General features: G+C 37.5%; 1 protein-coding gene across 1 annotated transcript in view; it reads right to left on the reverse strand.

Moving 5' to 3' along the window:
- Nucleotides 1–218: 218 nt before the first annotated feature.
- LOC143656891 (uncharacterized) overlaps nt 219–12,149 on the reverse strand; it is a 73,660-nt gene continuing 61,729 nt past the window's right edge. The window contains 5 exon segments of the mRNA XM_077128642.1: nt 219–8,776; nt 8,778–8,976; nt 8,978–10,215; nt 10,657–10,748; nt 11,241–11,336. Coding sequence (XP_076984757.1) covers nt 8,552–8,776; nt 8,778–8,976; nt 8,978–10,215; nt 10,657–10,748; nt 11,241–11,336 — 1,850 coding nt within the window. The 3' untranslated portion in view covers nt 219–8,551.

Here is a 12,149-nt window from a genome sequence, read left to right on the forward strand (position 1 = left end):
ACAACATTCTCACCCTCATTTTGAACCACATTATCTCCAGCCTGTGAGACAGGGAAATGTTGGGGGCTCTGAGGAAAGCACTGAGGATGAGTATAAGTTCTTAAATACTAGCAGGGAGACTTTACAGTTGTAACAACACATTTTATCAAAGTCTTTCACAAATAGTTTTGGCAAAATAATGGAAAAATTTGATAAAATTTTATTTAAAACCCTGAAAATCACTGCCTCCAAAGTTAGGAAGCAAAATGGCAGATGCAGGATACTGTTGCCTTAAAAACATGCAAATGTGGAAATCACAAGATTTTTCTTACAAATTGTCACAGTCAAGACACTAATTCCAAAGGATTTCCTCTCTTTTGAAATTCAGCTATTTCATGACTTTTTTTTTCACATGGGCAGGAGGAACTGGGAATCAAACCCAGGTCTCCAGCATGACAGGCAAGAATTCTGCCACTGAGCCACCGTCACACTGCCCTTCATAACATTTTAATGTTGCATAGTTTCCAAATTAATTAGTTAGATATATACTTGGGACATAAAAATGTATTTTAAAATTCCATAAGCACCCAGATTTAGTAACTTTTAAATTCTGGCATGCATACTTCCAATCCAGTTTCTGTTCTTAAATATGGGCATAAGTATAAATATGAACACATAAATATATGCATATATATATATATATAGGTGTGTGTGTCTGTGTGTGATGTAATTGAATATGTACAGATTGAAGAGTTTGGAAAAGAGAAAAGTGTAAATAAGAACCATAATTTTTACAATCTAGTTTTTCACTTACCAATATATTGTGATGATTGTGCCTAATAATTCAAAATATATCTAAAATATCCTGTTTACTACTTAATTCCATTAAAATCCACCATTGTTTGTCATTTGATTATCTTCTAAAATTCGTTCTTAATGCAATAATTGATCAAATTGGTTGATGAACTAAATGCATGTGTATGCTTTTGTCCACAAAAATTGTGACCCAGAAACAGAAAATTTTGTAAATACCTTTCTTCTATACATTCTGAATGATCAACAAATAGAATGGGCAATTATTCATGCATTCAACCTTGTAAACACCCATAAAGGTAGCTTTGGTGTAATAGAAAATATACTTGATCTTGATTTAAAATTCCTGGCTTCAAATTTTGGCCCTGAACCTGCCCAATTTCATGACCTTCAATAAAATACTTACACATGAATTTACCTCTTTCTCTTCATCTAACAGATTGGATTAATAATGCCAAATAATATGCATAAAGTCCTTATCATATTTTAGGGTTCAATAAGTATCTTTAGATATCATTATTGGTAGCATTATCATAGGGAAAAATAAGAGGTGTTCTGAAGTTACTCAGATAAATATGTACATTGCAGCCTCATTGTGCTGGATAGATACAGATGTTTCCTTTTGACACATGGGGAAAAAGTGAAGCTTTCACTATTGGGAGAGCCAAGGGACATGGAAGATCAAAGTGGACAAAAAGTCTTAAGACATTAGAAGCATAAGAACTGGATGAGGTTCACATGCCATTGGCTCATGTCCACAGCAATACAACTAAGCACATTCACCTAGCCAAGTTGACAACTTAATCGAACTACCATAGGTCCACCCCTCATCAACATGGCAACTATATGCATCGCCATAAATGATATTAAAGTGGCACAAATTCTCTTCTGGCTGTGGACCTATGAATCTCAAAACAGGCTATCTTGTGCCAATATGCAAAGAAGGGACATTCACCGGATCCTTAGGGAGAAATTGGAAGGAAAATCTGTAGGGTAAACACTACTGGGTTTCAAAGTCTGAAAGTCATTTATTCTTCAGCTTTAGAAAGTGGCAGTCCCACTCTTTCCAAGGGCCTATGCAGTGGCCTCCTTCCAGATCAACCTTGGGGAACATTGAGGGGACCACATTTTCTCAGCTCCACTCTCCAAGCATCAGGGCCACTCCTGGGCTCTCTGCCATTTCTGGGGCATACACTCAACCCCTCCATGTGGTGACAGCCAGGCTCTTCCCAGTCCCCCAAGGAGCATGCTGTACCTTCTCCAAGGCCTGAGGCTGCACGACTCTTCCATTGCAACAAGGTGGGAGACTCATCCTTGCCCTTCAGGGTGAACTCACCCTCTCCATACATATGGGTGGGTCCACTCTACTGGCCAATGTTTTATGGCCTCAGACCCAAGCTTAATGGTTTTCACTCTGCAAATTCCAATTTGTCCCTTTTGTGGCCACCTTTGTCCAGATTGGCAGTGGTTCTGTTTACACCAACAGCTTCTTCAAGCACTCCAGGAATTCTCCATCATTCTTTCCACAGTTCCTCCAAAATCTTCACCTTAGCCATCAAAAAAAAAACATTCCAACATAGCTGGTATTTGAAAACTGCAGCAACACCCCACTCTCTGGTACCAGATTCTGTTCTCATTTGCTAGCTGCCAGAATGCAACACACCAGAGATGGATTAGCTTTCAATAAAAGGGGATTTATTTCATTAGTTCTTCAGAGGAAAGGCAGCTAACTTTCAACTGAGGTTCTTTCTTATGTGGGAAGAGACAGGGTGATCTCTCCTGGCCTTCGCTCCAGGCCTCTGGGTTCCAAAAACTTTCCCTGGGGTGATTTCTTTCTACATCTCCAAAGGCCTGGGCTGAGCTGCAAGTACTGAGTTGAGCTATGCTGAGCTCCTTGGGCTGTGCTATGTTGAGTCTCTCATTTAAGCACCAGGCAATTAAATCAAACATCATTCACTGCAGCAGGCACACCTCATAGCTGACTGTGGATATAATTAACACCAGATGAGGTTCACGTGCCATTGGCTCATGTCCACAGCAATAGAACTAAGCACCTTAACCTAGGCAAGCTGACAAGGGGTGGGCTATCATGGTCAGGTTCATGTGTCAACTTGACCAAGTGGTGGTACCTGTTTGGTTAGGCAAGTGCTGGCCTGTCTGTTGTGATGAGGACATTTCATAGAATTAAATAATGATCATGTCAGCTGCATCCACAGCTGATTTCATTTGTAATCATCCAAGGGGAGTGTCTTCTGCAATGCATGATGCTTAATCTAATCACAAAAACCCTTTAAGGAGGATTCAGAAGAAATAGGCTCTCTTCCTGCTGGTTAACCTCTCTTGTGGAATTCATCCAAACCCTCCATTGGAATCATTGGCTTCACAGCCTGCCCTGTGGATTTTGGACTCTGTGTTTCCATGGTCATGTGAGACACTTTTATAAATTTTATATTTGTGAGTGTTCCCTGTTGATTCTCTTTCTCTACAGAACCCTAACTCATACAGGCACATAACATTTATGATTGTTTTTTTTGGTGGATTGTCCCTTTTGTTAATATATAATGTTCTGCTTTGTCTCATAAACTTTTTGTACTGAAAGTTTATCTTGCCTGATATTGTATAGATACCTTAGCTGTTTCTTGGTTACTGCCTGAATTGAATAACTTCTCCAGCCTTTCATCTACTTGTACCCTTTGGTCTAAGGTGAGTCTATTATGGATAGCATATGAACAAATTATTCATTTATTCATTTTACCAATCTTTGCATTTTAATTGGAGAGTTTAATACATTAACACACAATGTTCTTACTCTTTAGATAATACTTCAACTATTTTGGCTTTTATAAGTCCTATTGCCTTTTTTTTTTTGGTCCTCTAAGGGACCCTTACTGACTATCTTCATCTCTCACTCTCCTCCAAGCCTCTCTCCCCTGTCTTTTGTATTCAACTGGCATAAATGCCCTTTAATATTTCTTGCAGGTCAGGAGTCTTGCTAATGAATTCTCTCAGCTTCTGTTTTTTTAATGAATATTTTAAAACTCTCCCTCATTTTTGAAGAATTTTGCCAGTTGAAGATTTCTTGGGTGGCATATTTTCCCTTTCAGTAGCTTAAATTTATCATACCAGTACCACCTCACTTCCATGGTTTCTGAAAAAAAATTGGCACTTAATTTTTTTTCTATACTTTTACTGAGATAGCAGCACACTCCATAAAAGCCATTCAAAGTATAAAATAAATGGTTCACAGTATCACCACACAGATGTGTATTCACCAGCAGGATCATATTTAATACATTTGCGTTACTCCAGAAAATGAAAGTTAAAAGGAAAAAGAAAACCCCAAACATCTCATACATATTATCCCTCCCTCTTACTGATGACTAGTAGTGCAATCTATACAGTTTTAAGACTTACAGCTGAGGTAGGCTAACTAAGACAGTGTAGTATTGAAAGATTATAGTAAGAGAGTCAGTGGAACAAAAGAAAACATCCTGAAGTAGATCCATACAAACAGAAAACTATTTCTTTGCAATATACTTATCAATGATTATCAGAGATCAGAGCTACTGGATTTCAGTTCCACAACTTCAGGTACTTCCTTCTGGTTATTCTAAAACATTATAATCTATAAAGAAATGTCTGTATAATGAGTCAGTAACCACAGTTGTTTACAGAATTCCAGCTTCTCAGTTACACCTCTTTCTTCTCATTTATTTTCATCCTTCAGCATTACCTGGGTAAGGGCCATTTTAATTTTTTCATGCTGGAAAGGGGTATTGGATTTCTGGGATAGATGAATTAATCTGGTTACTTTCCTGGAGTGACTGGTACTTATGGGTTTCAGGACTTATCTTCCCTATGATCAATCTGGAGGATTTAATTTTCTGAGAAAATAAACTTACTAAGCAAACCTTTACATAATCTTAGATAGTGCATAAAGGCATTCCCTCAAGTTTTCAGGAATACTGTTGTTTGTGCTATGGTGTACTGTGCTAGTGTGAAATATCTCGTTACAACTTGCATAAGATAGCTTCCAGAAAGACTTCTCAACCCAATTTGAAAGTCTTAGCCACTGAAACGTTATTTTATTCCATTGCCTTTTCCTCTCTTAATCACTCTCAACTCATGTGAACAAGGCAAGGATCATCCTGAATATCAAGTCCCACAATGTTATAGAGGCTTATATCATTAGAAGTCATGTCTCATAGATGGGGAAGAGTAGTGAGTTTATTTACAGTTGTTGGCATTTAATTTAATTCCAATTCTGTTGTATGAAATGTACTGCTTTTCTCTTAATGCTTTCAAAATCCTCTATCTTTGGAAGTTGACATTCTGATTAGCATGTGCTCAGAGTGGGTTAAGTAGGGTTTATCCTGTTTGGATTTCAATGCATTTATATCTTTATGTCTTTGATAAGACTTGGGAATGTTTTTTGCCATTATTTCATTGACTATGCTTTCTGCCTCTTTTCCCTTCTCTTTTACTTCTGGGAAACCCATTTCATGTATGTTTGTGAGTTCTATGTTATCATTCAATTCCGAGAGATGTTGCTCAAATTTTTCCATTCCTATTTTTATGTACTTTTTCTCATTTTTATTTCAGATGTCCTGCCTTATAGGATGAATTCTTACTAATTCTTTCTTCTGCCTGTTCAAAACTGCTGCTGTTTGACTCTAACATATGTTTAATCTCATCTATTGTGCCTTTCTGTTAATTTTATTCCAGGCTATCAAATTCTTCTTACATGCTCACCCAAGTGTCTTCTTAATGTCCTTTAATACACATTTTCCTTCATCTCTGAATTGGTTTAGGATATTTGCCTGAATATCTGTGAGCGGCTGTTCCAGTTTTTACATCTCTCTTTTTAATTTCTTCCTTTGCCTGGCCATGTTCTTGTTTATTAGTATGGCTTGTACTTTTGTGCTTATTATTTGGGCCATTACTTAAGCTGTTGAGATTCTGAAGACTGGTTTCCCTCTCTTGTCTAAGATTTTGTTGTTGATAGGGTTCTGTTACAGCTCTTATATGGCACTGTGTTTGTATTTCCCAGTCAAAACAGTGCCAAGGTCACATGCGGGGGGTGCAGAAGAATTCCAAAGGGACTTGGACAGAGAACCAGGAAAACCACTTCCCAAGATGGCACATTCCAAGGCTTCACAGATGGCACAATTTGGAAACAAAGGCAAGATATTTTAGCACTCAGTCTGCTCTATTTCTATGGCAGTTGGAAATAATGGCATTTCAGGAATCTGCCTGGGTAGGACAAAAAGGAGAGAGACCTAGAAATCCAATTTTGCAGGTCAACTCCTGGACCAGGCTCTGCTGCATCCACCTGTATTCTTGGCAGAGGGAGAATTTCCCAAATTCTTTCAGTCCATAGTAGTCCACTAGACAGGAAGTAGGATTATCAGAAGCTTTTTGTCTTGGGGCTTGGGGATGGGCACCATGAGACATGGCCAATTGAGTCATTCATGGTAACTTCTCTACTTGAGTAAACAATGGTATTCCAGGCACCATGGGTTCCTGTGTGGAATGGGGCAAGGCTGTGGGATCAAGATGTCCAATTTTGTTGAGCAACAAATGTATCAGAACTGTGCCATGTCACCCTGTTTGCAATGTGGCAAGGGACTTCACAAATTCCATTCCACAGCATTCTGACATAGAGGAACTGGGCTGTCCAGAAAGTACTAGACTCAAGGGTGAGGAGTAAGTGCAAATAGGCACAGCCAAGTGAGTTTCTCACTATAATTTCTCCATCACAATTTCTTTCTCTTCCTCCAGCATGGTGCTCCACTGATCTTTTCAGCCCAGAATGGCAGCTTTTGACAGTTTTTACCTGTCTTCTAGGTGTTTTTACTAATGGAAACTCTGCACTTCTTATTCCACCATCTTCCACTTCAGAGATATTTATTGCAACCTGATAGGATCACCAGTATTCAATTTAATTTCAGCTTATAGGATTCTGTAGACTTGTCTCTGTCTGAAAACTGCTTGATATACCTGTACTTATATGAACTTCCCCATATCAGCAAGGTTGACCTGGTGAATCCCATGACAAGATTCAAGGTGAGACTTGACTCCTGGATACATGACTAAGTAAAGATTTGCCTGAAGAAACTCTTGGTATTTGAACAGTGGAGTTTAGGAAATGGTATAACACTGTTGTAGAAAAATTACCCCTGACAAAGATCTGATTCTTGGCACTCCATTCTGAGCACTGTCTACCAATAGTGTAGACAGTGTTTGCTGTGTTTGCAGCTTTATCTTTTTACGTGCCCCAAATTTTCCTTCTTCCTGCAAAAAGACATAATTTTATGGCTTTTCCTATGATGTAAATTCAATCAAGGAATATCTTAGGATTGGTATGGGAGGAGAATGCAGCAAATGGAAAAGTAAGATCTAGAATATCCATTCCAGATAATTTGAAAAATATTTAAGATTTCTCAGCATCCTTAAAATACAAAAATAAAATTTCAATATTAATTACAAAAATTGCATAAACAAAGAAGTTGATATAAAATATGCAATGTGAGAGTCACCATATATGAACAATCTCTTTCATTATGCTCTATACTTTCTCAATGGAGGGGAGAGATTTGTGAAAGATTAAGGAAAAATGGCAAAATTAGGAACTAATGAAAGGTTTTATATTTGATGACTATCCTAGACTATTTATTTCATATACCTTCTAATTGGACTTTATGAATCTTCATGTTTCCTAAAGACAAGGTATCTTTTGTGAGAAAATAGTAGAGTTACATGGATTATCAGGAATTTTTAGGGTCATAATATTGGGTGTGGATGATGGCATAGATGCTTTCAGGATATAGCCCCATAAATTTCATTTTCATTATAATGAGAAAACAATTTTTCCATATGTATGTAAGAGTTCATCCAGTTATCAAGTTGACATCACTAGGGTTGGAGTAGGTGGATTTCAGGTCCTTTTGGATGGGATGAACTGAGAAGAGGACAGCATCAGTCTGGGGTTTGCTGTTGGAGTTTAGGCCTGTATCTATTCAGGAGGAAGCCATGGGAAGACTCAAGTTATCATCATATGTGCTTGCCAATGTGTCAAACACATGAGAGAATATCTCAGGAACAATTCCAGTTTGAAAAGCATGAGCTGAAATGGACAAGGAAACCTTTTCCCACTCTAGGGACAATTGGTAAAATTCAAAAATGTGCTGTGGATTGGATCTTTTCATTTTCTGATTTGGGTTTGTGTGGCTACATAGGAGAGTGTTCCTATTTTGAGGAAACATACCCTGGTGTATTTTGTGTTAAGGGGTAAATGTGATGAAGGTATAACCATTGGGATTTTGAACAGACCAGGCATTCTTTACATTGTTATTCCAATTTTATATATAAAATCTATACATTCAATAATTATTTCAAAATCTGTTTAATTACCTTGTCAATATCATGCCATTGAGGGAGAACTAGTTTAAATCCCATTATAGAGACTAAATGTGATAAATCCACATCAGTCAAATTTGTGATACTAAGACTGAACTTAGTTAAGGAGGGAGTGAGTGAATATTACATGAATGGCCACTTTGTATTCAGTGATATAAATGATGTTGTGATACTATGGAAACAGTACTATATTTGAATTCAATTTTTACACATGCACTCCTTCACCTGGGAACTCTGAAAACTGATTGTCCTTTAGGCAAGGCTGAATGCTAAGGAGAAAGGCACTTACTTGTCTCTTGTTAAAATACTGAGTAAAGGCTTTCCCACATAGATGATGTTCCTAAGGTTTCATTACAGTGTGACATCTCTTATGTTTTCTAAGGTTAGAATAACATGTAAAGACATTCTGACCTAAATTACATTCATAGGGTTTCTCTCCAGTATGACTGTTCTCATGTTGTCTAAGGTTAAAATATTGGCTGAAGGCTTTCCCACACAGATGGCATTCATATGGTTTCTCTCCAGTGTGAGTTCTTTCATGTTGTTTCAGGCTAGAAGAATGAGTGGAAGACTTTATCACATAGATGACATTTATATGGTTTCTCTCCAGGGTGAATTCTGTCATGTACTCTAAGATCAGACTGAAGAGTAAAGGCTTTCCCACATAGATGGCATTCATATGGTTTTTCTCCAGTGTGAGTTCTCTCATGTTTTCTAAAGTAAGAACAATGGGTGAAGACTTTCTTACATAACTGATATTCATAGAGTTTCTCCAGTGTGAATTCTCTTGTGTTTTCTAAGGGAATAACAATGGGTGAAGACTTTACCACATAGATGACACTCATATGGTTTCTTTCCAGTGTGAATTCTCTCATGTTCTCTAAGATGAGGCCCAAAAGTAAAGGCTTTCCTACACAGATGGCATTCATATGGTTTCTCTCCAGTGTGAATTCTCTCATGTTCTCTAAGATGAGACCCAAAAGTAAAGGCTTTCACACACAGAAGGCATTCATATGGTTTCTCTCCAGTGTGAGTTCTACCATGTCATTTAAGGCTAGAAGAATGAGTGTGAGTGAAGGCTTTCCCACATAGATGACATTTATAGGGTTTTTCTCCAGTATGATTGTTCTCATGTTGTTTAAGGCATTCATATGGTTTCTCTCCAGTGTGAGTTCTAGCATGCCGTTTAAGGCTAGAAGAATGAGCGAAGGCTTTCCTACATAGATGACATTTATAGGGTTTTTCTCCAGTATGATTGTTCTCATGTTGTTTAAGGCTAGAATAACGGATGAAGGCTTTCTCACATAGATGGCACTCATATGGTTTCTCTCCAGTGTGAGTTCTATCATGTTGTTTAAGGCTAGAAGATTGAGTGAAGGCTTTCCCACATAGATGGCATTCATATGGTTTCTCTCCAGTGTGAGTTCTAGCATGTCGTTTAATGCTAGAAGAATGAGCGAAGGCTTTCCCACATAGATGGCATTCATATGGTTTCTCTCCAGTGTGAGCTCTATCATGTCGTTTAAGGTTATAAGATTGAGCGAAGGCTTTCCCACATAGATGACATTCATAGGGTTTCTCTCCAGTATGAGTATTCTCATGTCGTTTAAGGTGAGAATAATGGGTGAAAGCTTCATATGGTTTTTCTCCAGTGTGAGTGCTCTCATGTTGTCTCAATTCAGAATATTTAGTAAAGGTTTTTCCACATAGATGATATTCACAGGGTTCCTCTCCAACATGAGTTCCATTGTAATGTGTATGGCCAGAATTCTGAACAAAGGATTTCTCAATTAGATGACATTCATATGACTTACTTCCAGGGTGAAAATTCTGTTGTTGATTGAAAGATGATAGATCATTGAGGGCTTTTCCAAATAGATTGCTAAAGTAGGATTTCATTCCTTTGTGAGTTAACACATGTTGAATCACTCTGGAACTATGAGTACAATCTTCTGGCAACTTACTACATATAATACCATTCTTTTGAGTATGAGAATTCTGTTTCTAGGAAGTAGAAGAGAAAATGTAAGAGGTTTGTCCATAGATATCAATCCATATACATCTGAATTCTAACCTAACCAATCAGTGACAATCTCCAATTAAAATATTTCCCAGGTTATTTATGAATAATTTTATTCTTCTGCATGTACAGAGATCTACTCTTTTGTAGCTTCTCAACTGCAGAACTTTCTAATCAGTCTTGAAGATTTTATAATGTTTCAGAGATTGAGTAGATGAGCTGTATTTATAGAATTATCTTTTCATATATAAGGAAGGTTATATTATTGGGCTCAAATGAATTGTTTTCTATATTCAAATTATCACAGACTTTTCCTGGATTCACACTTAAACCAACTTAAAGTTAAGTGATTGTACCAAATTTTTAATTTATTCCACTTCCAGGTATCTATTTGGAAGACCAGGGTTACACCCAATTGTCCTTACCAATGACATGATGGTAGATAGGTCTTTTTTGCAGATATGATGCACAGGTAGCATTTCTTGTTCTTTAACACTACCTTCCCTGCCTGAAAGAACTGAAAAACCAATTAATTTCTAGACCAGTATTAGGAAGATGAATATGTTGAAGTAGCACACATAGCCATATAATTGTTTCTAAAATGACAATTATCTGAGAAAGAAGATCAAATTAAGGATTACTTGAGGTAGTAGAAACCTTTATATGACACTATCAATTAGAAAATATTTTCAAGATTTAATTATAGGAAAAATTATTTCAAAAATATGTTGAGCAGCTAAAGAGAGGGAAAAGCATTGAAGCCAAGGATGAGAAAAGGGTTGTAAGTGAAAGCTTAAATCCAATTGTCCATAGACGTCTATTTTGCCAATGCCAATGACATTTGAATACAAAGTGATAAGTATTTGATACTTTGAACTGAGGAAATTTCCCCAATATGTACATGTACATTTCAGAAAATATAACTTGCAGAAATTTGCAGGTGATATTTGAGTCACTCATTGACAAGGTTCCTCCTTGTCCTGAATACATGTTCCAAGGAAGTGCTCACCTGAATTTTGGTTCTGAAAAAATCCAATTCCTTCTTCACACAGTTCTGCCCCTTGAACCAACTTTGAAGCTACATCTGATTTGCAGACTGGATATCCTGTTTATGGGGGGAAATACAAGAAATTTAGAGTTCTGTGCACTTAACAATATATTATCATGAAGTCTAGTGAAGGTGATTGTGTAGTTTGCAAGCTGTTGGAATGCAATATACTAGAACTGGAATTAGTTTTATAAAGGTGAATTTAATAATTTACAATTTTATAGTTCTAAGGACATAAAAGTGTCCAACTTAAGGTATTAACAAAAGATTACCTTTGCTCAAGAAAGGCCAATGGGTCAGAAACACCTGTCAGCTAGGTAGGCACATGGCTGATGTCTGCTGGTCACTTGCTCCTGGGCTCAATTGTTTTCAGCCTCTGTTCCTGTGGATATTATTCACTTTGCATCTTCAGGGCTGGCATTCACCTCTTGGCTTCCCTTGGCCCTACCCAGGTTCTGTCTTGCTTGCCATCTTATGGCACATTGTACTGGGCTCCAAGGATCTCCAAATATCTGTGTCCCTATTCTCCATGTGTCTGCCTCTCAGTTAGACCTGCTGTGAAATTTCTGTTGGATTTGATCTTTCTGTCATTTCTGATTCTCTCCATAATATTTTCTCTTTTAAAAGGTTCCAGTAAACTAATCAAGACCTACCTGTAATGGGTTGAGTCACATCTCCATCTAATCAAAAGTCAAACCCACAATTGGACATGCCCCATCTCTGTGGAGATGATCTAATCAAAATTTGCAACCTAGACTTATTGAACCAGGATTAAAATAGCTGCTCCCACAAGATTAGATCAGAATTAAAACACAGCTTTTCTGGGGTACATAACATTGTCAAACTGGCACATTGCAACCTCGGGGCCCC

This window comes from Tamandua tetradactyla, chromosome 15, assembly GCF_023851605.1.
Source record: "Tamandua tetradactyla isolate mTamTet1 chromosome 15, mTamTet1.pri, whole genome shotgun sequence".
Lineage (NCBI taxonomy): Eukaryota > Metazoa > Chordata > Mammalia > Pilosa > Myrmecophagidae > Tamandua > Tamandua tetradactyla.